At 25.2% G+C, this 27,362-nt stretch overlaps 1 protein-coding gene across 1 annotated transcript; it reads left to right on the top strand.

The window, feature by feature from the left end:
- The first annotated feature begins 3,251 nt into the window (after positions 1 to 3,251).
- On the top strand, positions 3,252 to 26,472 carry LOC132930181 (SH2 domain-containing protein 4A-like). Its single transcript, XM_060995899.1, has 9 exons — positions 3,252 to 3,557; positions 21,650 to 21,828; positions 21,910 to 22,066; positions 22,462 to 22,663; positions 22,890 to 23,037; positions 24,236 to 24,338; positions 24,433 to 24,563; positions 24,666 to 24,863; positions 26,137 to 26,472. Exons 2-9 carry the CDS (start codon positions 21,657 to 21,659, stop codon positions 26,259 to 26,261), a joined length of 1,236 nt encoding a protein of 411 aa, XP_060851882.1. The 5' UTR covers positions 3,252 to 3,557; positions 21,650 to 21,656; the 3' UTR covers positions 26,262 to 26,472.
- The last annotated feature ends 890 nt before the right edge of the window (positions 26,473 to 27,362 follow it).

A 27,362-nucleotide genomic window follows, 5' to 3' on the forward strand; every position in this document is an offset into this window, starting at 1 on the left:
AAACTATTCGATTAAATTTTGATTTAAATTAATTAATATTTATAACAACAGGATAACCCGCTTAACAATTTACAGTCAATTGTCAGTGGCGCAACTAGAAAAAAATTTCAGGGGGGGTTACATTATTACAATATATATATATATAATTATATAGGTTATTAATTATTATACTAGAGTACTAGACCTCGGAGAAATTTCGGAGCGGGTTACAACCCCTTACCCCCCCCGGCCCTGGTTACACCACTGTCAATGAGGTTGGTAGCCGATAGATAGCCTGTAGGTAGGTAATAAAAAAAAATTATATCACTATAAGAGTAGTTACAGGAAACTACTTAAATGGTATAACAATCCCCAAAAAATATTTAAAAATATGATCTTTAAGCAGAATTTAAAATTTCGAAATCAAAATTTTAATAGATGATACATTATTAGAGAAAAAAAAACGATGATGAATACTATTATGTTCGGTGGATCACTCTTTATTGAGCTGTTAGTAAACACCGATTTATATAGCATATTATCATGAGAATTATATGGTCTCTAAGTAAAATTAATAGGTAATATCAAAAATTAAAATTTGAATAAATGCAATATGAATTATATTTTATAAGGATAAAAGCCAAAAGGGGGTGCTTGATTGCATGCTTGATGCCTTGATGTGGGCCACTCTGTACATATACGTCTTACCTATATAGTCATATGGACTATAATTATAACACTTTTTAGACACTACTCACCTCACCCTCACCCAATCATAAAAAACTTCAAGAAATGGCCTTGTGCACAGTATATATATTTAAGATATTAATTAATAATTTTAATTGTATTTATGTATGTAAAAAAAAACAATAATTATTTTCGTAGAATGAGTTTAAATTAAAAAACTTCTGTCTGAATACACCATATAGGATATAGCTGGTTCGAATCTATGTACGATAAAAAAGAATCACAAATTAAAAATTATTTTATATCATTGCTAAGTAAAATTAACTTAATATTATCGTCAACATATTCACATATTATAAGTTCAATGTCCATCATAAAAAATCGTTAGTTTTCAAAAATTAAAAAGAAAGACGTCTGCTTAAAAAAATTAATTCCCGACAAAGTAAAAAGTCATTACAATTTATTGCCAATAAAAAATTAAAAATGCACGACAGCATATTATATATATTCCCGATAGGGATAGTGGCCCCCCACAGACAGTAGCCTTGAAATCTTCCTCATTCTGACTATTAAACTTATAATATATATAAATAGCTCGTGTAGTATTATTTTCCTATACGCTTTTTCGTACCATATATTGACTATATACCCAGGTCCGATTTGACCAGATTTAAATTAAAATCTAGTACAATAATTAGTGAATATCAGACTGATATTAAATCATGATAGACTTTAGCTACAAGAAAATATTAGATAGGGACAACCATTAATTATTATTTGCACTAAAAATATATTAAATGTGATGCTTATATTAAATTTGTCAAAATATGCACTAATATAATAATTAATAATAATTATTAATATTATATATTGTTTATCTGTTTTTTATTATCAAATTAAATAATAATAAATAAATATTATTATATATAAATTAATATTAATATAATAACTTGAAGTCACACGATATAGATAATAAATATATATTTCTCTACAACATTTTTATTTATTGGGGGGGGCCGAAAAAACTCCCCTTTGGCGAAAAAATGCGTAATCTACCACTGCCTATCTCAATAGTTGAGATCTTAATATATACCTGCCGTATATGGCTATATTATGTTAAAGTTTGAAGAGTATTCGAGAAAAAACATCGCAATAAATCGAGTATAAAAATAAAATATTTATTTAAAATAATATGAAGCTTCTGTATAATTATAAATATTGAACACCAAATAACTGATAAGCGGTATGATGTTATATAATATTATTTTGAAATTTATCACATTAGTATATTGTTTGTTTAATTGAAGATTTTGTTTCTTTAAAGATTGTATCACATACAATAAAGTTGATGTAAAAATATATAATATGATGAATAAAAATGTTTGTAAATGTATAATATTAAAACTACTATTGAAAAAATATACTAATTACCTGTACTTAATATAATAAGGACGTATCAATATAGTCATTAAACATTACACTAAAATTATTGATCATAAGTATTTATAACTATTAAAAAAATACTATTTTCAAAAATGTATTGGAAAAATTGAAAACGCTATTTCAAGTATATCAATATTTTTTCTAAGATTTACATAAATAAAGGTAGGTACGCAATATTTTTATTAACCTTAGCCCTTAGATACTTATAGAAATAATCAAAAAATAAACTTTAAAAAGTCTCTCATGCACGGAGAGTTACCTTAATTGCACTTAATATTAATATTGCATTATTAAATAGTTATTATAATTATTTAAATGTGGGGTGGCCATCTGCAGCTGTAATAGTTAAATTATTGTACTCTTTGCGTGGAGATTATTGGGAAACACTATTTTTCTGCACGGCACTGATAAGTTATACAGGGTGATCTTAAAACATAATCAACAATTATTACTCAAAACCTTTTTTCAAACATTTTTGGAAAAATTCGTTTAACACAATTTAAAGGCACGATAAAAAAAGTTTTTTTTAATAATGTTTGTACTTTTACTATTTTTATCGTTATGCTTTTTTTTAAAGTTTTTTTTTTTTTTTTTTTAAATAATACATTTTCAATTTTATAATTTGGAGTAGAAAAGTTTTCTGAGTTTTTAATAAATAAAAATCGAATTTCAAACGATCCTTTAGTTAGTTATAATGTTTAAGTATTTAAATTTTAAAAAGTGTTGACGGTGGTAAAGCGGTCAGAAGTCATTATATAGCAAAATGTTGGTATACTTAGTGGAATATTAAATTAAACTCTGCTCATCTAAACTTTAAATATATATTAGGTATAACTAATTAACTATTAATTATGACAAAATGTTGTACATCAAAAAAAATTCTACTTCAGAATATGCAATTAAAATAATGCATTTTTGTCATTTAAAAAAAATAAGAACCTTACTCTAAAAATGTTATTTTGTAATGATTTTTAAAAATGTAAAAAAATATTTTTAAAAACATTAATAGTTTTTGAAATAATAAACGTCTTACTTTAAAATAATCACCCTGTATGTATATAGTTGAAACGGAGTGATGGTAAATGGCCAGGCCGTGCTCAGCGACCAGCATACTCCTGTTGGTGGTGGTGTAATCGGCGGCGTCGTTCGTTTGGACAGCACATTGTTGTAACTAAAACTCGTGCAGTCGTGATTAGTCAGACTTTAGACGTTGACCCGCGGACGTCGTTGTGTGTAGCGTGCGGTAGTTAAGTCGCGTTAAGTCACCTATAATATTTAAACGAGTTTCGTGTCCACTGAAGAGCGACGATGACACTATACAGATGAATATAACCGTCGAACACCTACACTGCATAGCTACCGTTTTTATTTTTTTAAATGCTATGTTTTGTTTTTAAAACTGTACTCGAACATTAATATACATAATCAGAAATTGGCCACAAACGGAGGTAAAATTAAAATTACTACTTTAATATTAATATATAAAGATATACATTATAAACTATAACATTTTATAATATGCAAGTCGGTTGTTGATGAAAACTATCAGTGTTTTGCTGTCTTCGTAATTTAATTTTGTCATACATATTTAAATAGGTATTTAGCAAATGTATCTATTATTATTTATTGAAGTTCACATTGAATATATTAATATATAGTTTTCAAATCACCCTATTTTCAAATTATAATTTTACCTATTTAGGTATGATTTTTAATAAAATTGATAAGAACCTACTTGTCATTTCGTAACTAATGAATTTGTTGTCGATACTCAAAAATATGTACATTAAAAAAAAAAAAACGGTGACCATTCATTATAGTAAACATACTACGATTTAGGTATGTCATGATTAAATGTATGAACGTAATAAAATCTATTGTTCAGTTAATACTGTAAAATACTGTGTATAGCTATAATGGTTCACTACGTAGTAAGAAATTATAAATACGTTTCGTTATAACTTTATAAATTAAAATAATTGATAATTATTTAAAGTATTAAAACAAAGGTACCTATAAAAAAAAATTACATACAACGTACAAACTAAAAATTAAAATTATACAAAAAGAAAGCTTAATAATTGATTACAATTTATTGTTAGAAATTTTATTGACTTCAACTCTTTGCAGTTAATTTCTAACTAATAGTAAAATTACTAAAATTATAAATTTTTATACTAAGTATTTCTGTGGTTTACGTTGTTTTTTTTTATGTAGCTTTTTGAAATCTGATTTTTGCTAACTATATTAGATTTATTCATTTTTGAAAGATCAAATTTATTAAGTTAATTTTTATTATTATAGTTATGTATGTTTCTATATTCATATAAAATCAGTTTTTCAGTTAGAATTATATATTATACAGAATAACAAACACATATCATATTACTAAAACAACATTAAATGCCAATACACCATGTTTGCCTTATCGTGAAGTCAATATAGATAAGTTTAGCTACGGAATAACAACACATAAAAAACTTCCTGTCCACAACATCCAAATTGACGTTGAATATTATTTACAAATAACAAATATTTATATAGTCGGGTATTATTAATAAATAAAAAATAATGTATAGTTATTTAATGTTTACACACAAAATATACACAAATTACGTGTATTGTACATCGATGAGACGATGATATATGATAATAGTATTGCGTGTTGTGAACAAAACTGCCATTTTGTAAAAAAAGAAAAAACAAATTTATATAAACCATAAACGTAATGTTAATATTTTCAAATAAAAATGTCCCCAAGACAAAAGCCTATTACCTAAAATTTAAATATTACCCCTTATTGAAAATTTGTATAATACGAATAGGTCGTAAATATGTAGTGCATATTTGTCTGTTTATAATATATCTTTTTAAAGACGACTTACTAGTTTATGTTTTACTGTATAAGTACACCATACGCACGCGGGAAATTAAAATGATTTAAAAATAGGCTACGCGGGTTGCACATGTTCTACAATGTGGTGGACCACCAGAGTATCCCGTTTTATCTTTTGCTGGAGAAAAACTGTATGTAGTGTAGGTACTGCAGTCTGTAATTGGATGTTGGGAATATGCAACCATCCGTGAATATGAACATGCTGATAGTCATAGTTATAACGATAAATTACAACAGAATAATATTTTCTTTCATTTTTACTATTTTAATCATTTTATTAACATTGTATAGAATGTTATACATACTTTTTTTACATATACATAATACGTACCATACGCTTATGATTAATGAATTAATTAATCAACTTTTTAAAACAAACAACAGTAACATAAGCACATAACATGTACTAATTTATATAATTTCTAAAATATCCATACCTTATACTTTTATAAAATAAGGTTTTCAATTGTTTCACTTTCAAATTCATGCTTTCTATTATATTTGTAATTTGAGAAACGATAATGGATACTGGAACTCTTAAATATACATAATATTATATATTATTTATAACATTTTTAGAACTATTATTATTTTGTTGTGTGCTTATTTGCATTGATTTTATAATATATATATATATATGTATAATGTGTTATAAAATATTGGTCAAACGAACATAATTGGAAAAAATCTCACATTCATATAATAAAACATAGGTAACAATGTTACCTACTTCATAAAACATATTAGTATGTCACGTAGGTAATTATAGACAATGTTACCGATATATTTCAATCATTCGATAAACAATACATAATAAATTGCTAAGATGTATCATATTTTTGCTAACGCCCATGTTGTAAATCCTTGAACATGATCTTTTAATTGCAAGAATTTGTTTTATTATTGTGCAGTGTCCATTTGCTACTTTGTCTTTGTGTGTTACAATAATATGACATCTACGTCGTTGTCCAAACTTGTATAAAAGGTAATACCATAATCGGAACAAAAGACATCAGACATCAATTTCGCATTTCGTGAATAATAGAATCAGCAATCAAACAAATATGGTCGCGATCGTTTTGAATATTGCAGGAAATAAGACTTCAAAACGAGTTTCACTTATTTTGTTTTCAAATCTTTCAACCTGAATACATTGTAATTATTTTTAAATCAATTGGTTTGACAATGTTCATGAAAGTCGTTATGGTACGTTGGCCTTTTAGTAGTCGAGTACCTAGTTAACAAATTCGTTATTTTTTTTTATTAGTCCATTCAAATATTCAATCTTGAAATCGGAAAATATTTATAAAAAAAATTTTTTTAGAAACTATTATTTGCATAAACAAGTGTTCTTAAAAGAGTAGTTCTTTATTTAATTTTTTCTGTACTAAGCGAAATACTAGGTATGTATAATGTAATGTACCTATTACCTAGTATTATAATGTAATTCTCATCAATTTAAATGATCATCTTTATCCATTATCACTGGGTTCTAATAATCATACTTTATGTACCTACTTTACTCAACCTTTATGTTTTCTGTGTTAAACCACTAGATAACATTTAAATGTGACAGTTATTACATAATTATAAAAATGTAATACATTATTATACTTTAATAGTCAATATAAAAAATATTATTATATATACTGTTAACACTTCATACTTTAAATATTTAAAATAACTATTGTACCATTTGTACCATCATTACCATCTCACATTTGTTCCTATGAGTACAGCTAAAAAAAATAATACATATTAATACATTATATTCAATGAACAATACAAAATATACATTATTTTTTTACTTTTAGTATTATATAATATTAATTAGTTAATTTAAATTATTTAGTATTTGAATAGCTTATTTTTCTTTGTTTTTAAAATACGAGAAAAATCGTAAAATGCAAAACAACTTTAAATTTAAAAAAACACATTAATCAAATTATTCCCGTATGAAATTGTCATTTGACCTTCTTGAAAAATATATAAGCTATGAATTGTTTTATGCGTTTAATTGTTTCTATTTACCGTTATTTGTACATGCTTTCTACGTAAATACTAAATTTTGTTGGGATTGTATTCGAATTCGACCGGTTCCATTATGTATTTATGTTGTATAATTAGTTCAAGAATAACACTACTGTCATTACTATGTAATAACTCATTTCGTATGAATCATGAATATAAAGTACAGTTGGCCGGAAAAATGATGTTTTATATTTTGTTTGATTTGACGAGTGTTTATGCCGGAAGTTACTTGACTCAAAACTATGTATACTCTAAAGGTACATACATAACATATTGATATTAGTGAGATAATATAAATATATAATTTTAAAAGATAGAATATATGGACTATGATGGAGATGGTTTGTATGTATAACATAAATAACATATTTGTCATAATATTATGTAAGTACTTACAGTACTTATGGAATATTCGATGCACACTTATAAATTATGATTATAAACTTATGAAGTTATTCGTACATTATACCTATATTATGTTATAATAGTATAAGGATATACATAATATATAATATACGATTATATGATAATGATCATGATGGCTGGCTTATAAAATTATTATGAAAACAAATGTTTTTTTTTTTATTATGAAAAAGTTATAAGGAATAGGAACATAATACTAATAATGAGGGGTTGACAATAATAAGGATGTAATATGCATATTATAGATACAATAAATATTATATTATTTTAATTTGTTCTACCAAAAAACAAAAAAAAATTGGATATTGTAAATGTATTTAAAATATTATATTATTAGTATGCTATCCAGATACTTATACGTTATAACACTCATTATAATTATTAACACTCAGATAACTACCATAACACTGTATAATAAATTATCATTATAACTTCATTAGTCATTACACTAATACGTACCTATTTAAACCAAATCAAATACGTGCTTGCATTTCTGTTGTAAATTTCCGGAAGGTTAGGTATACACATTTGAAAATAACTATATTAGATGATGATTGATGAGTATATAAAAGAAAATTAATTATTAACTTAGGTAATAAAATTACCCAAAAATGTTTAAACTCTGAAAACGTTTCTATACTCTTTGCTATGCGCCTATACAGTTAATGGATCCGTTTCATAAAGTGATTTTTTATGCACCATGTGTCAGCAAACACATATCATCGAGTATACTGCCCTTGACCGAATCGTTGACACTTCGCTGTACAGCTCAGCCGAACAACTATAACAATGACGAATAAAAATTGTTTTTTTTTTATTAGTAAATATTTTTATTTTTTGTTTCTTTCTCTTTTTTCTCGTCTTTTTTAAACAGTTTATTTCTTAACCATCCATATGTTCTGTAAAAAGAATTATGCTTTGTAATTTATTTTATGCGTAGGTACGTTAGTGAATACAACAACTGTTAAGAGGTTAGGATTTATTATAATATGTGGTATAACTCTTTTTTAAAAGTCAATATTAAAATTTAGTCTTAAACAGTTATTAGTCAACAAAATACAAAGAAACCATAGTTGAAATATTTTAATCCATAATAAATTTTTACTCATAATTTACAGCTTAATACGTGACAATTTACACCAATAAATGAGTCATATGCTCATATAATATAGGTATTAAGTACAATCATATAAGAGTTATTGCTTAATTATTTAATAGTGATATACATACAAATTATAAACGTGCAATTTACTTTACTTAAATAAATCAATATACATCCTTTGCAATATTTATAATACTTTATCCAAAATAAAATCTTATAATTAATGTTTATTATTGCAATAATAATTTATTAATTTTAGTAGATTTTCAATGGAATGTTTAAATTTATTTTTGCAGTGAGTTTATCATCTTTCTTGATTAAAATTGACCTGTACTTATTGGTTATTGCCCACGTAGCTTAAGTATTTGAAATAAATAAATAAATAATCACCACTGAATATACAAGAGTATTTTAATTTCATAGCACAACAATATTATTGTTTTGTTCAAAAATATTTTATTTTGTATGAACTACGATATATAATATATATCATATAAGCTATTTTAAGTTAAAACATAGGCGCAACTAGAGCTCTATTTCTTGGTAGGCTAAATTGAATATTGATATCAGCAACCCGCGGGGGCTTTGCCCCTACACCACTAGTATTGATTATTAACACTAACATATAAAACTGGGTGGGCTACAGACAAAACTGAGTGTGCTAAGCCCACCCAAGCCCCGCTAATTGCACCTATGGGTTAAAATTTAAATGCGTCCAATTTTTCAATGATTCTAAATATATGGTAATAAATATGGTTAATTTTATTTATCATATTAAGCAACAAAAAAGGTTTAATATAATATATTAAATATTTTAATGATGTCATACACTCGTATTCCATAGTATCATTATTAAATTTTAATTAGCTTTATTTGGGGTGAAACATAATTGTTACTAAATTATAAATCCTACTCAGTCTCCTGTTTAATTTATATTATAATAAGTGATTACTCATCTGATTTGGTTCATTATTCAAACAAAGAAATATATTATATTATTATATATCTTTATTTTTTATAGTTTATATTGTATAAATTAAACGAAGCCAGAACGAAACTTAGACACCGTGATCTTTCAATTAAGTTATAAAATCTGGAGGTTTTTATTTGTATCATTCACGTATATAAAACAAAAGGATGACATAATTCAAGGATGTTTCCCACGTGATGTGTATCCGCATCATTAAACTATAAGTGACAATATTTGAGTTAATTGTTGTATTTTTTTCAAACAGTCGTTACTGAACCCTGACAAAATGAGTTGTATGAATTACTATAATGAATAACACTGATGGTGACAAATTCTGTAAATAACTCCAAAGAAAATTGAGAAACGATATTTTCAATATTTGTTTAGTTTACAATCATTGTTGGAAAACGTTACAATGGACAATACAATGAGCTGCATTGAGTGGCACTCTGTGTACCTACCTATATATATATTTTTTTATCCACAATGAAGGATTTCTCTTTTATACACACGCTAGACTTAAATATAAATATATATATATATATACAATTATAACACATAACACTATATAATAGATAATTTTCATAAAAGTTAAATTATAATAAATAAAATAATTTTGTTTAGATGGAAAATATTATTTTAAGCTTAACATAACATTTGACTTTGGTACGCCATACAAAACTATAAAGACAACGGAATTTTTAAATTGTCAGAGCATCATACTGTTATGCGTTTTAATACGTTAATTAATAAGTTTATAATTATACAGAAAACTGATACTGATTACTGCAGATTAGTTTAAATATCGTATTCTATGATCTAATGATTCTAATGTGTATCTTCGGTATATCCTAATATATTAACCGCAAAGCATATTATTTGTACTATGTAAAATATGGGTTATATAATATTTATATATTATTGAAAAATATTCTTTAACGTTCAAATTATTGTTATGGAGTTGTTTGACTCGTATTTAGTTTAACCGTTACACGGGCATATAATACATTACCTAATATACTAATAGTATATAATAGTAACAGATATACCGAGGTTTTATAATTTTATGAATGGCATTACATTTTTTATGATTTATTTTGCATATTTAAAAAACGTAAACAATGTAATGGCGTTAACAGTTTTGTCAATCGATATAATATTTTTAATTTACAACTCAGCTATTTCTATTTATTTTTTATGTTGATATTGAATAAAATAATATTCAATAGTTATATCTTAAGCTGTCTATGAAATACAAATGGATAAACTAATTTTATTGTTTTCGAACCACTCTAACTGTAATAGTATGAAGCAAATACCTATCGTGAAAAGAAAATATATGTGCCATTAATAGTTGACAATATACACATTATAATATATAGTATATTGTGTATATACAACCATTCAAAGTGATTCACCGATCATGTTCACCTACATTTATTTATTTAATTATAAATTTATTTATTCAAATTTTGACATTTTAAAGTAAATAAATGATTAATAATACTTAATGATGATATAATCAAGTATTTAGAATATTTTTATACGATTTAAGTAGCCTGTAGCGACATCAACTTCATTATTTAAAATGAGAATAACTTATTTTTCTTATATTACTGTTCAGTAAATTACTCTTGGAAAATGTTTTGCGCCTAAATCAAAATTTGAACAAACGGTTTTTGAGTTATTTAACTTAAGGGAATTATTATAGTTAAAAATATTAAATAATAATAAAATGATGAGATAATATAACAATTTAAACAATATAAATATAAAAATTTTACAACTGTAAATGAATATAATATAATATTCACTTGATAATTAATATAATATTACATTTAAAAATAAATAGACAAAGAAAAACCAAACAGACTTTACATTAACATAGCGTATTTCTCCAATTCCAGAAATAAATATTTATATACATAATAATAATATTTAACATTTAACATATTATCTAAAATATCTACAAGAATTAAAAAAAAAATAAAAGATTATTTATTTATTTTATATATTATTATTTATTATATAATATACCTAGTTAATAGTTTTGTTTATAGAAGAGTGTAATAGTGTTATATTAGGATAATTTGATTTATGTTCTGACGCTCGTTATTTATAAAAATAAATATGTATACTGTATAGCCGTATGGGATGTAATTTAGGCGCATTACCATTTATCTGTATCTACATAAAATTTATCACAAATTCTTTATTGCGTGTTATCGAAATATTAAATAATTAAAATACAATAATAAATTAATATTATAATATAATATATAGTTATTTTAATTTACAGGCGTAACTGCGTAAGAGCAAAATATAAGCGTACTTAAAAAAGAGATTACAATTTATATTTTATAATTTATAGCCTGTGGCATTATATAGTTGTCTATAATTTTTTAATGATTTTACATAATTTTTTGTAGTTTTATTCTTGAGTTAAAAATTTAAAATATTGATTATACTAAAAAAAATTAGCATTTTCGAAAATAATTCTATATTTATACATGTCATAGATTTTTTAGTAGCTAGGTAATCAGACAATTTGATTAACAAATCAAAACTAATAACCATCCTAAGTCAGTCGCAACCATTTACGCCAAAAATAAGATAACATTTTCCTCCAAAAAAAGAAAGGCCAGTGCATTCCATTTTCCTCTACATACTTTATTAACATCTATTTATTTTTCTCTAAATATCAATAGCATATATTTAATATTTAAATATTAAAATTCAAATAATTTTTAATATTTTTTAATATTTGATGTTTACCTATGCATATATTATAACAACAATAATATTAGATACTACTCAAGGCTAGAAAATGATGTTAAGTACATATTTAAATTAATAAGAGTTTAATAGTTATCTTATTTTTTAAATGAAGTAAAATGCTCAAGATTTGTTTGTTTTTTTTTTAGAAAAATAAAGAGTAGAGGAATACAGTATCTCCAGTTTTGAAGGAAAATGGCTACGGCCCGTAATTCAGTTATAAGTTTATAACCCATCTACAAAAATACCTAATTTAATACATATAATGACACTAGTACGGTTCAAAGAGAAGAGCGAGAAGAATTGATCGTAGTTATGATGTATACTTATGTAGTTATGTAGTTATTATGTGTAATATTGTAAATCGAAAAAGAAACATATTTCTTTACATATTCTGTATAATATGCGTAGGTTTTACTTTTATGTATCGGTAATTTTAACGGTTACGAAAAATTCGCTCCTCTAATTCTTTTACGTGATTTTCGGTCGTGTAATATGGATGTAATAGGTCAGTAACAACCAACAGGTACTTATTATACTAGCTGACCTAAACTCATCGTCGTCACGCCACAAACGTTTCCGTTTCCATTTCTCTCTGTCTGCAGTCGAGCTATAATAGTATCCACACTGACATAGTCACTTATTGTAGGCGGCGGTGGGAATATTATGGCGCTCGATGTAGTGTATAGGCACATATTTGTCTACACTACGCGATTCTGAAAATTGTCGGCTCATAAAATATGTATACATTTCTACCGTAGTTAATTACGCATTTTCGCATGATAATCATTGGGACGTTGGCAATTGTTACATCAATGTATGTTTGTGTAAAAACAAACTATATAATCTATCGACAAATACCTAATAAAATATGTTATTTCTTAACGTTTTTATAATAGTTTGTCTATCAAAGTTCGGTTTTATAGTAATTTGTTAGACTTTTGAAGTTAAAATAGCATGCATAATTTAAATTTATTACTAACTTTGCAGATAGAAGTAATCATTTTAAAGTACCTAACGGCTAACACTACCATCTATATTAATAATTTTGGTCATAAAAGGTATATTTTAAAATAATATAATTGGTAATGAATATTGAATAAATAATGTATATATTATAAGTCATCGATAAATACATAAACACGCGTCCAAGTCATTTAGTGGTATAAGTAAATTAGTTTACAATTATTGTTTTTATCAGTATTTCGAACAATTGGACATATCAAAATAAAAAAGGTAGGCAAGTGGATACCGTTTTTGATATTGAGTGTCGTTATTGAGTAAATCACGAAAGTGGATTTTGTTAAATTTTAATTTAAATTAATTTAATGATAACTATTGACCTATTGTATACGATGTAAAACAGTTCTGAACGAAAACTGTTAAAATTTTGGTAAACATAGTTACAAAACAATTATTTTAATAATAATATTGGATTTGAGTAAAAATTAATGTTTTTCTAAGTTTTTTGTTTGTTTTCTCGATTATACAAAAATACTGGGAATTTTTAATGTTGACCTCTTTATAGTACAAATTAGATCCGATTGAGAGTTCGTAATTTGCACCAAAATGAATATCTATTATAGTAATGAGTACTATCGAATAGTCATTTTTATAATTTTATAATAATAAGATTTTTTATTCCTTGCACAAAAATACATACTAAATCATATTTTTTGCTAAAATAATACAATAATAAATTATAATATTATATAATATGTGTGTCGTGTATTATTATTATTATTATTATTATATATAAAGTATAGATTTTAAGTCAATAATGACATAGAACGGTGTAAATAACAATTCAATATTTATAAACAAAATATCCTATGTCTTTGTCTTCTTATATACCTTAAAATATTATTACTCAAGTATCGAAACTTGTACGATTATTTTTTCGATAGTACCTATATCTTATAATAATCGATTTTTGTTTTTGTGCAAATTGACTACACCCATCTGATTTACTATCCAAAAGCACCCTCAAAGTGTAAATTGAAGTATTTTTATTGACAACTTATCGTATACTCAGACAAAAAAAACATATCCTTGTAAAATCAATACATTCATGCGGAACAATTTCCGCTCAGAATCTAATTGGTAGGTACAATCTAAAAATATTAATTTTACTTTTATTAAAACTGTAGATTAAAAAAATAATCATAGTCATGCGTGATGTTTCATCCAGTAATGTAATTTATATTATAAATTAAAGATCATAAAAATGTCAGTGAAGCTTGATATTAATGTTGATAATTTTATGGTCAACAAATCAATTAATATCCTTTATAAAATGGTTAAACTGAAATATATTTATATTTATTATAGGTATATTGGTACATTATATATTATATTACACAGCGTTGAGCGTATTATTTATATGATTTGAATAATTAGAAAAAAAAATATAAAACTTTAGATTAAGTTCACTTATTGTATTAAAAAATTACTAGTTTGAATTATACTCGTAGGTGTCATGTATATATGGTCTACTGAACCTACAGATTCGACACGATGGCACGATGCTATTATACTTTAGTATCATTTTTATACTATATACAACTATGCTAGCACCTACCTTCATTTTTATCGATTAAAAAAAGCATTTATTGGTCTATGTGACTTTATTCAAGTTTTTATAATATAACGCAGCAGCTGGATGCATCGTTTTATCGAATATCAGTATTTGTGCAATGATTATTGTGGTTTACGTAATAACGGTAATGGTCTTATTACCATTATCATCGATAATATTATAATAATATTACCATATAGAGTAATATATAGTATAAATTGCGATCAATGGCTATTATATGTACGCTCAATTATATTAGTTTGATGATTTCCACAACATTCCACGCAGTCTCCCATCATAGCAAGGCCGTTGTATTAAAGTCCATTTAATTTAATTTACTATTCATATATTACTTTTTTATGATAATCCTAAGGTTAAAGCTAATATCTATACATGTATTAAAATATTAACTATAGTAGCCATTAGGTATACTTTACCTGTAAAAATAGATAGTCGTATAGATGGACAGATGAGTCGTTATAATTGTATTTTATATAATATAATCTCACGCTTAATGAATGACTGCAAATGATATTTTATGTGTATATAATTTATAATACGCCCGCATCGCTAAATCATTTTTTTTAAGATCTCCTGTTACGTATGGTGTCCATTATTCAACAATATCAGCACACCGCTTTATAGATTCAATAGTCGACAACAAGTTGGATGTATATAATATATTAAATATTAATTTATGCGCATGCGTATATCATAAGCAAAGCCAGTCTTTCGTGTTCAAGAGGTGCAAATATTTCTGGAAATCTTAACTTCCACCCACATAAAAATATTATTATTATTATTATATATACTGTACTATTTACCATACTAACTAAGTACCAAAAACTACAAACTGTCAATTAAACATAATGACTCGCTCCACTCAGAATATAAAAGCATCATACGTAAAGAACTTTTTTTTATGCCACTGCATACCCTACACACTACCTGACTCCCACTATGGTTTATATTCACAATAAGTATAAGTAGCTACATATTAAATATACACGACGAAATAGTTGGAATCAATTACTCTTGCGGAATAGTTAGTTTAGAATATATTATTAATACTTAACAGCAAAGTTGACGAAGAGAAGGCGCAAAGCTAATAATCGATCGCAGTGCGGAAAATCGTTACTTACCCGACGGCGGTGGAAATAATCAGTTTTGTATTGTCACAGACACCGTGTCAATGCAATAACGACAACAACGATAAAGTTCTTCTCTTCTGTCTCACTCTCTGTCCATAGGCAATACACCATAATAATATTATAAGACGTGCTGTCGCAGCCATTGTCACGCCAAACAATGCACCAGACCACACCATCGATTTGGGGAGGGGGGGTGGGCTAGGCGATTGTAAATTTCATTGATATATAAGCATATTATATAAGCTCAGATGGGCATATCGATAACGAAAAACCTACGCGTTAAGTCAATCGGTCGTGTGACACTCGAAAATTAGACATAGGTACCTTACTTATTATTATGTTAAACGCACTCCACCACGTACTGGGCTATTAATATTATAATACAGTTATTTAATTTTGTATTCCTAACTGAAACTTCTCGCTATGAAGTATAAACCTTTGAACACACAATACGAATATCACAATAAACGATCAATAGGAAAAACATAATACAATCGGTAAAATCATGTAAAAATCATATGTCAAGTATATATAATATAATATATGTATTATAATATTATAACTATTATTAGTATTATTTCAAATTTAAAGGAATAAGCAATTTTGTTTTTTAGTAGTGTATAATATACTAGTTGATTTAATAAACGTAAGACACTCATTATTTTAGAAATAAAACTAATGTTTTTGAACATATTTCTTTTGCATAATTTTAAATCGTAACAAAATAACTATATTTCTTAAGTTGTTTACTATTTTGAATAATAACATAGATTTTTAATTTTATATTCCGAAGCAGAATATTATTCAAAGTATTTCGTTGTGAAAAATCAAATTTCTTACAGTTAATAGTTTATTAGTTATAATTATTTAAAGTTTATTTGAGTGGAGTAGTGAATCAAAATGTTGTTAGGTATCCGTATCCGGTATCCCTAAACTACCACTCTATGACGTAGGTACATCAAAATAAAAACTGTATAACTCATACACTCGTCTAAAATTTAATTGTTATGCATCGAAGGACTCCAAAAATATTCTGCTTTGAAGCTTTGGAATAAGAAATTAATTGTGCTCATGAAAAAATTTAAAATTAAAAAATGATTACAATAAAACATAGTGATAAATGCTTTTTTAGAAAAATGTTTTTTTAATATTGTTTTTATTTATGTACATTTTATTGTTATTTGTTTAACATATATTGATGCACAAACAACGACCATCAGTATGAAACTATGAATATATTATTTCCCATATTTTTACACTCGGGACAGCTTTCTAGCAATTTTAATTATAGTGATAACATTCATAACCGATAAGCATTTCGCGAGATACCTATAAATGCCTTTTCGTGTTTATTATTTCATGTTATTGTTTCATGTGCCCGTTTGTTACAACTGTTAAAGTAATTGTTACCTGGCCAAATATTATTTATGCTTCAACGTATGATGTTCGTGTGATTATATAACAATACATCCTCTATATTTTGGTTTATCCATTTTTCTCTCCAGTATTTATGTATGTAATGCATGTCGTCCAAATATGCGAATTGAAAGAAAAATGCAAATGATATTTTATTCACTTACGACTAACGTCATAAACTCATAAATATAATATTCTGGTGCTTAGCCGTCATACCTAGAGCATAACAATTGTATTAAATTATTTATTTATTACACGTATTTTATAAGTTACATCCCACTACATAACATATATTATATGTATTATAAATTTTTATCGTCATCTGTTTTTTTCCTTTTCAATAATAAAAATTCAACGCATATATCCGCAATGAATGTACCATGTACGTCATAATAAAACACAAACTTATGTAGATATGCTTTTTGTGAGTATTTACATATAACACGTATATAATATAGGTTATAGTATAATAGTCATAAATAAATATTATAACTTATAAGCATAATATATCATTATCGTGGATTAATACTCATCATAAATGATACAAAATATGCTACGTCCGTATTAAAAATCATAATATAATACAATGCGGATAATATATTACTCGTATAATCTATAATAGCATACAATATATACATATAATAACATAATAATTATATTGTACAAATTATTATAAGTAAATATATCCAAAATAATGTATTAATGCACAATCGAATGTGAAAGTTGAGAAATGGGTAATATTGTTAGTAATAATTATTTTTTAGGTATTGCTTTAAATTATAATTGATAAGTTACGTTAATTTTTATTTCATGTATTTCCTTATACATAATACATCTTCCAAGATCAAGGTTCATAGTTTAAAAAAACCGAGAAAGTCGTTCGGCTATTTATCGTAGATATTTTTGAGTACCTCGTCATTGAGTAAATCACTGTAATGAATGTGTTAAATTTTAATTCAATGATAAATCATTGCATACGAAAAACGATTCTGAGCCGAGAAGAGGTGTTTCTTAATTTCTAATTTATATTATTTCTATAAATAATTTATTTTTCTATTAGCAGCATAGTATATTGAACTAATAATTATCAAAAACTTCGAATGATAAAGTAATAATTTTTGGATGTGACTGATGGACTGAAAATATAAAAGAGAGAAAGAGAGAGATTTTGGTTTCATTAGATCTGAGTATGATTATTTGTTTATTTACTGATGAACATTAAAACCTTTAAAAGAATCTAAATATTTCAATTAACACTTGTACAAAAAGAAAAATAAAGAAAAACGTAACATGAGTATAAGATTGATAAGTAATTACTAACATTTGCCGGTTTGTGTAGTACGTTATACCAACGTATAAGTCTGTCCGATGGGTCTAACTATCAGCGGAGAACACTCACGACACGAATACGTGAAATCGTTCAACCAATAAACCGTGCAAGTCTGCCTGGATGGGTCTTACTACTCTTACAATGGCTCAGATGAAAGACTAATTACTTGATAGTCAGTCAAATGCGCTTTTATACACAATTGGTCAACGATAATTCGATAAACCATCTTCTATGACAAACTTTAGACCGTAGGTGCCGTGAATGTTCCAGAAACCACAAAACTGTTTAAGTCCCATTATTAAATATTGCAGTAAAAGTAATCATTTTAATACGATAACAAATTAATTAAAAATAATAATAATGTAGCAATTAGTAATAGTAATTTTTACCTGTCTAAATAATAATAATAATAATAATAACGCAACAATCATATTATCATTTATTATTAATTTATTATGATGAACTTAAAAATCAATACCACGTGGGTATCTACTGGCTACTGCTATAAAACGCTGTAAATGGTCCGCAGTAAACATAGCTCAAATTTTTCAAAATATTTTAAAAATATCATTATGTAAGTATAGAAAATAATAATATACATAATGGTAACGATAAGTTTCAAGTTCCTTCAATTAATATTTATTAATTACAACCTCATAACTAAAAATGTTTTCTTTTAAATATAGGTATCTAATTTTGTTAAAGGTTTAGTTTCAAATGTTTATTCAAATATTGTAAGTATGTATTTTCGATATTTTATAATAGCTTTTATTATATTTTTTATAAAAGCTTATGAAGAATTATATATTACATTTTCTAACTTTTTGACCAACGAAAGCAATTTATATACATAGGTAAATTGAAAAAAAGTAGAATATAGGTAGTACAAAAAAGTAAAAACATGAAAATTAAATCATAATATATAGGAAATGGTAATATATATACAATTGATGAAAATTTCAAAACTACTATGTTTATAATATAATTAGTTACCTACAACCAAAAACTGATTTTGTATAAATTATATTCCCGTTTATAATTTTTTTGTCACGTTATTGGGTGACTAAGCTTTATGCAACACTTATACTATTTGTGTTTGGTTATTTAATAAATAAATTTAATTAACACAGCTTTACCAAGCGTAAATGACCAAGAAACTTTCTTAATACCTAATTAAACTCACCTTCCTAGACAAAAAAAAATTTGTATTTGAAGTGATGACAATGGACACCCATTTCACTTAAGCTACCTAGTCAATGTATCTTATTGTTTGTGTATTTGGGTATTTGGTAGGCATATATTATATTGATAGTATAGGTATCTATAAAATACAGTAAATATTCACTTTCTTCACAAAAAAAAGGTATAGTACCTATACTATTTGAAACATGACAGTAGACGTATGACGTATCCGTCGCATTCATGTGTAATCAAGTGCGTTATAAACCCGTCAATAAAAAGAAATGATTATTATTTCAGTTTTAAAGTGTAACAATGGGATAAATATAGAAACTATCAATAACGAATAATGACGTAAATACTGTGTTATTTTTCTTTGGACCTTTAAGCTCCTATTTATTAGCCCTGACACGCTTTCTATATAAGTACCTACTAAAATATTGATGCGGAAGTGACCCTGGTTGAATAGCACATACTATATTATATATTAGCCATATCTTATGTACCTAATATAGTATATTATATTATTATATTATATGTATTCAACAAGAATAGGTATACTATAAATATTACTAAACTGTAATTCTACTGAAGTCTATATACGTAAGAGAAGTCGAATAGGTACATTCAATACAAAGAACTATTCTATGTTCCAGATGAATAGGTTCTGCAGAATACAGTTTTTGTTTGTAATTTTCCGTTACGAATATAAAATTATAATATTATGTTAATAGCAAAAGGCATACATTGAGTTAAAATTGCTATAGGTAATTAACATTAAACAGTATGTTTAGTTTTGTAAATTGTGTAAATCTAAATTTCTACATTGCTGATGTATTAATATCATTTTTGTATCAACATGTTAATTTAATACATCATTAAAATATTAATAACATAGGACGTAGGTTATGTGTACTGTATGGCAGTCAAAAATTAAAAGACTGAAACAAACTAGATTTTTTTTTAATTTAGAAGAAATAAGAAATAACCGAATAAATATAACAATACAACATACATATTTTCGTAAATGCGAGTTACTTTCTCTATGTAATAATAAATAATATTACAATTGCGTAAACGATCTAAAACTTCATTATTAGAATGATAAATCTTATAAACACGTTATCTTCAGCTAAGCAGAACAGAAATTAATTGTACTCATTAACCCTACACGTATTAAATTAAAATAAACAGCACCTACACTACTAAATCAATAATAGTTGTTAATTGTTATTAAATTTATACTCAGAATTTTTTAATTAGTTAAAACAATTTTAAATTATCGATATAAAATGTTTATTTATATGGCTATGTAGTATGTACCAAATAAATTAATATGTAAAAGACAACTTATGCAGAACAGTAGCTGGTATCTAATAATTGGAATAGTATGGTATAAAACAGTTGTAACTAATCTAAATTTAATAATATTTTTTTTTTTTAAAACTGTTTTATACCTAATTTGGTAATCTAAAAATAAAAATAAATTATAAAATAAAGTAGATTCACTTTCACTCTGAGTTGGCAAACGGTGCGTGACAAAAATAAAATAAATTAAATGTACGTTTACGTATACAACAAAAATCAATTATCCATAGTTACTATCAAAATTCAAAATACTATATTAAAAACTATATTAAAAAACTATTAAACAGGCCATCATCTAAATGACTTATTTTAAAATTTTAGATTTACCATGCTTCAGCAGATTCTCAAAGATATGTATGTTGATCCGGAGCTGCTGGCGGAATTAGACGAAACGCAAAAACAAACTCTGTTTTGTAGAATGCGCGAAGAGCAAGTTCGACGTTGGAGTATATGGGATCATAACGAGAGTATTAAGCCAACATATCCAAAGCGACAAAAAAGTAAAATACAATATATAAATATTGAGATATTATATCATGTATAATAAATTAATTTTTAATTAACTGGGGTTTTTTTTTTAGATAACAAAAAAGTACAATGGATGTTGGATACAAATGGTAATCCTTGGACATGGATCATGGGTGAACATAAGGATGATAAGACTATTGAACAAATAATCGAAGAAGAGGCTAGAGAAGCTGCAAGACTACAAGCAGAGCACGAGACTGAACAATTGCGGTTTGTTTTTATTAATATATAAAAAAGTGTATGATAATAACATCTATATTTTTGAAGAGAGTGAGTAGCATAAAAATTGTACTCTGCTAAGTGATATTACTAAAAAAAATATCAATTTTATTATAAATCGTTAAATAAAATTAATAATAAATACAATTTTATATATATATATATATATATATAATCACTATCTAAAAAATAATAAATAATTCGTATGGTTATATAAGCTACTATAATATATAATATAATACATGGTATATCAATGTTTATTAGTATAATTATAAATTATAATGATTTTATTATCAATTTTTAGTTTAAATAAATTAAGTTATAATACAAATATCAAAATCATTTAAACTATATACTGTCATCAATTTTATATTTTTATTGCTTAGATTAAAAGTTGAATCTGAATTAATGGCAATGTTGGAAAGCAAAGCAAAGACTCAATTTAATCCACCTGAAACTAAGTATGCACATGCGACTGAAGAAATTTACTGTTCCGTAGAAGATCTGAACACCAGAAATGCAAGAAAACCATCATGTGTGGCCCCACAACCAATACGTGGTGCCTTAAAAGAACTGTCATTCAACAAAGTATTTAGTTTATAGTATATTTCATAATAATAAAATAACCTGCGTCTATGAGACTATATATGAATGATACTTAGCATTATACGATATAACATAATATGATGTATATGCAGCCTTCTGACCATATTGTGTATGTTTTGTATTACTAATTGTATATCGTATATACCTAAGAGTGGAACCAATCGTTCGATGAGCCCCTGAACATAAAGTTCATTGAACTGTTGTACAGGTGTCCGAGCGTGTGAGAAATTGGGAACAGAGAGTAATGGAAGAACGGACATCGGAAATCTATAACAAAATGAAAAATAAAAAAGAAGAAGAAGAGAGGCAAGCCGAAGAAGCAGATAAAAAGCAAGAAATTGTTTGGAGAGAACAGAGTAAGCACTAAGCAAAACCTAACAAATAACAATATTAATTTACAATACAATTAAAATATTTATCTGTACATTCATGTCAATATGTTATGCTCATCCATTATTTTTTTACTTAAATATTAAACTATATAAAATAAATCAAGTGTTATAATATTTAACTTATGGCTAATTACTTTAATCTAAAATACCTAAAGGTATTGATTACTAACGTTACAGTGACATGATCTGACGATATGATATCGCCACGACAGGCACAACATTGTCAAACTAAAATTTATCGCAAAGATAACGATCAACAATGACACGTAAAAAGTCATTAGTATGTTACGAATAACCAAAATTCAAAAATTTTCCAAAATAGGTCGTACCATTACAACTTTAGGAACCTCTAGTCTATGTATACTAATCTTAGTTTAATAATGTGTATTAATGCTAAGAGAATTATATGTTAAATTATTTTATAATATTTATAAACTACTGTATTGGTACTTGATTAATATTTGCTTGGATTCCCAAGTACATCGTTGAACTAAAGCATTATTAACTAAGACATTAATTGCCCATAATTAACTTAAATCATACTAACTTATATATTATATGACATTTGAAACTTAGGTTTTTATTGAAGATAAATTTGAAATATGTAATTATTAGTAGACTTTATTGTTTAATATAAACCTAATTATTATAACTCAAAAGTAGACATTAATTTTAAATCAACTAGGTACTTACATATTACAATTTACAACTATAATTGTGTTTTAATATTTTCTCTAATGTATTCTCTCAAATAATTAAATTAAATAACATAATTCTGGTAAAAAAAAGTTACATTAAATTGTATGAGGTACAAAAAAGATAAGTACCTATTTAAATGTGTGGATATTGTAATTTAAAATTTGTTCGGAAGTACTACAATTAATTTATAATTCAAATGTTATACGTGCAATATTTGTTGTCATAATGAAAAACAATAAATTTTTAATAATATAGATAAGGTTATATATATATAATAAATTTTTTTTTATTAATAAACATAATTAATGTAAATATAAATTGCATTAAAATAATAAGAATGAATTTTTTGTAGATTAATAAAACTATAAATTAATAGATAAGTAGAATATTTTTTGGAATACTTGCTACTTGTTAATTACTAGTTAAAAAATATTCATGATAATTTCAATTTAAATATTTTTAGAGCAAAAAGCTAAAGAAGTTGAGTTACAAATTCGACAAATTGCACGTCAAGCTAGAGAAGAACATAGAAGGTCACTTTTAAGTATTACAGAAAAACCTTCTAAGTAAGTATCATGTAGAATATATATTCATATTCAAAGCAAAAACAATACATAATGTAATATAATGTAGATATAAAGTAAAAATAAATGTTTTTAGTGTAATGTTTGTACCAAACTCTTCTAAGCCACCAAGTAAAAAAGCTGTTGTTGAATGGTTTAGAGCAAAAGAAATACCCAGAAGAGCTGGATTTGAAAAAGATAAAAATGCCATAGCCACTTGGTTCCACGGTACGCCTAAATTTTAAATATAAATATAAATATTATATTATACTAATAAATATATATGAGTTATCTTTTCTCAATTAAATAATTTATATGAATAAATATTAGGTCTCATAACTCGACAAGAAGCAGAAATTTTACTCAACAACGAACCAGTGGGTAGCTTTTTAGTTCGTCTATCCGAACGAATTTGGGGATACGCCATCACATACAAAGATCATGATTGCTGCAAACATTATTTAGTAGATGCATCTAATGGTCATTATCAGTTTTTAGGGACTAATCAAATATCTCACAACACTCTGAGTAAGTTATTTCAAATAATTTTAATCAAAAAATGTAAATAAAATGTTTATATATAACTAAAAGAAAAAATGAACTTTCATTAATAATTTTTAACATGGAAAATTATTAAAAAAAAAATTTGTAAAGTAATTTAAATTACATGTATTAAAGAAAAAATTTTAAAAACCAACTAGAACATTAAAATGATAATTTATTATAGGACATCAATATAGTTACCTATTGTATTAATTTACCTACATTTTAAAATTCTAGATGACACAAATAATTTGTTAATTTTAAATGATGTTTTCCTTTGTGTTTATTTTTTATTCTCCAAACATTTAATTATATTTTATATGAATAAATGATTTATATCTATCGATTAGAAATAGTTTTTAATTGGAACATTTTGTTATGACGTAAGGACGTAAGATACATTAGCGGTTTCATTAAGTTATGTTTATTTTATCTGAACTTATGTATTTCGGATATTAAAGTTTGACATATTAAAAAAGTTTACTTATCAATTCATAAAATATTATATGTATTTTAATATATTATATTAATACCTATCATACCATTATTGTGATATCATTCTACGTCATAATGATAAACATAAACTAAATTTGCGGAGTGATTATGGTTTCTACCAACAATTATTTATTAAGGCATTAAACATATTAAATTATAAAGCCAGACAGGATGTTCTTAACTAGGTATATTGAATGTTAAACACTCATAGGATAGTTATGTATTGTGATATAAATTAAAAAGCAATGTTAAATAAGGCGTTAATCATTATTCGATATCAATGAATATAAATTCGGAGCGGAGATCAGTAAATACAGCTTTTTACGAAACATTTTTGACGGTTGTCAATAGATTTTCTATCGCCAATTGAAAAATTATTAAGAAAATCGAAAGTAACGGTGACCTGTTCAAAGCATCTTCCGAACTCGATTTCTGTACTTAGTGTGCCACGTGAAATTGTTTATGCATTCCTTGTCTCATTATACCCTAACAACTGTTTTTTTTTTTTTAATTATAATAAAAAATAAAGTTAATATTAACGATACGATACAATAAATTCTAACATTTATGAAATAAAAATATTGTACACTTCATAAACATATTTAAGTTATTATAACTTTTTGATTAATTATTTAAATGTTGCTTAATTGGTTAATTTGGAATATATTATTATAAAATATGTATTTACAATTTGTATGTACCTAAATCATATATTACACAACACATTAACCTTTTAACCATTAACCATAATACCTTTTTCTAGGTGAATTAGTCAGCTATCATCGAAAAATGCCAATTACCAAGACTGGAGAAGAATTATTACTAAGACCATGTAATCGTACAACAAATTTGCCTCCACTCGTTTTTCAAGGCTTATTGAAAACATGAATACTAATCTAATGATTTATATTATATTTATGTAATATGTGTTTTTATGTTAAATATAAAATACATTTTAATTCCTCATACTTAAATATTTAAAAAATTATATTTTCTTACCTCTTATATATATTTTATTTTAGAACTTAAAAAGTACCATTATCTTTAAACGTGTTTTTAATTTGTATTGAATAAATAAAATACATAAATTATATACCTATTTACTCCTTTTATTTTATTTTGACTAAGTACTAATTTTGTTTATACCGCTATAACTTATAGCTGAATATTGTATAAATAACTAATATACGATATTATAATCGATTAGTTCTGCTTCAGCAAATTATGTGGTTTCGTAGAAATAAGTGTAAAATTGAATTTTTATTAGATGAATAAAAACAGTATATTATGAAAATATAGTATCGATTACCTACCCGTATTTTTTAATAATAGATACCTAAAAAAAATATGAAATTTCTAAAACGCATCTCATATTTATTAACTTAATGTATGATAAAAATATAAACAGGAACCAGCACTTACTATAAACGAAAAAAAAATATATAGTCCCTAAACGGATTTAGTATACTCATTATTATTTTTTATCTTATGAAATAATACAAAAGTTAACATTGTAATTAATGTTGACGTTTTTTAAAAAATCAGAATTTAAAAATAAATAATTTTTTTTGTAGTCTAATTAAAATTAAAAATATTATTTAAGTTTTATCTATATTATCTATATTCTATATTATATAAATTTTAAAATGGAAATCTTTGTCACGCATGTTCTCTAAAACTACTAATCTGATTATCTTTATTTATTTTTTAAATTAAAGAGTTTATTGTGGAGCAGATTTTAAACATAATTATAATTCTATAATTTTATGAAAAATCGAATTTTAATTTTTTAAATAAAAGGCAAATACGCACATAAAGATATTTTTTCATCCGTTTTACCAATTATTAGCTAGGTATTATTAGAAATTAGTATTTTAGTGAATAGTTGATGTAGTATAGCAGTACATAACTTTTTCGTTGTTTTTGAACACTTTAAACCTTTAAGAATTGTTGGTTTTTGGTCCAGAATGAAAAGTAATTCAAATTTGG

This window comes from Rhopalosiphum padi, chromosome 4 (genome assembly GCF_020882245.1).
Source record: "Rhopalosiphum padi isolate XX-2018 chromosome 4, ASM2088224v1, whole genome shotgun sequence".
Classification (NCBI taxonomy): Eukaryota; Metazoa; Arthropoda; class Insecta; order Hemiptera; family Aphididae; genus Rhopalosiphum; species Rhopalosiphum padi.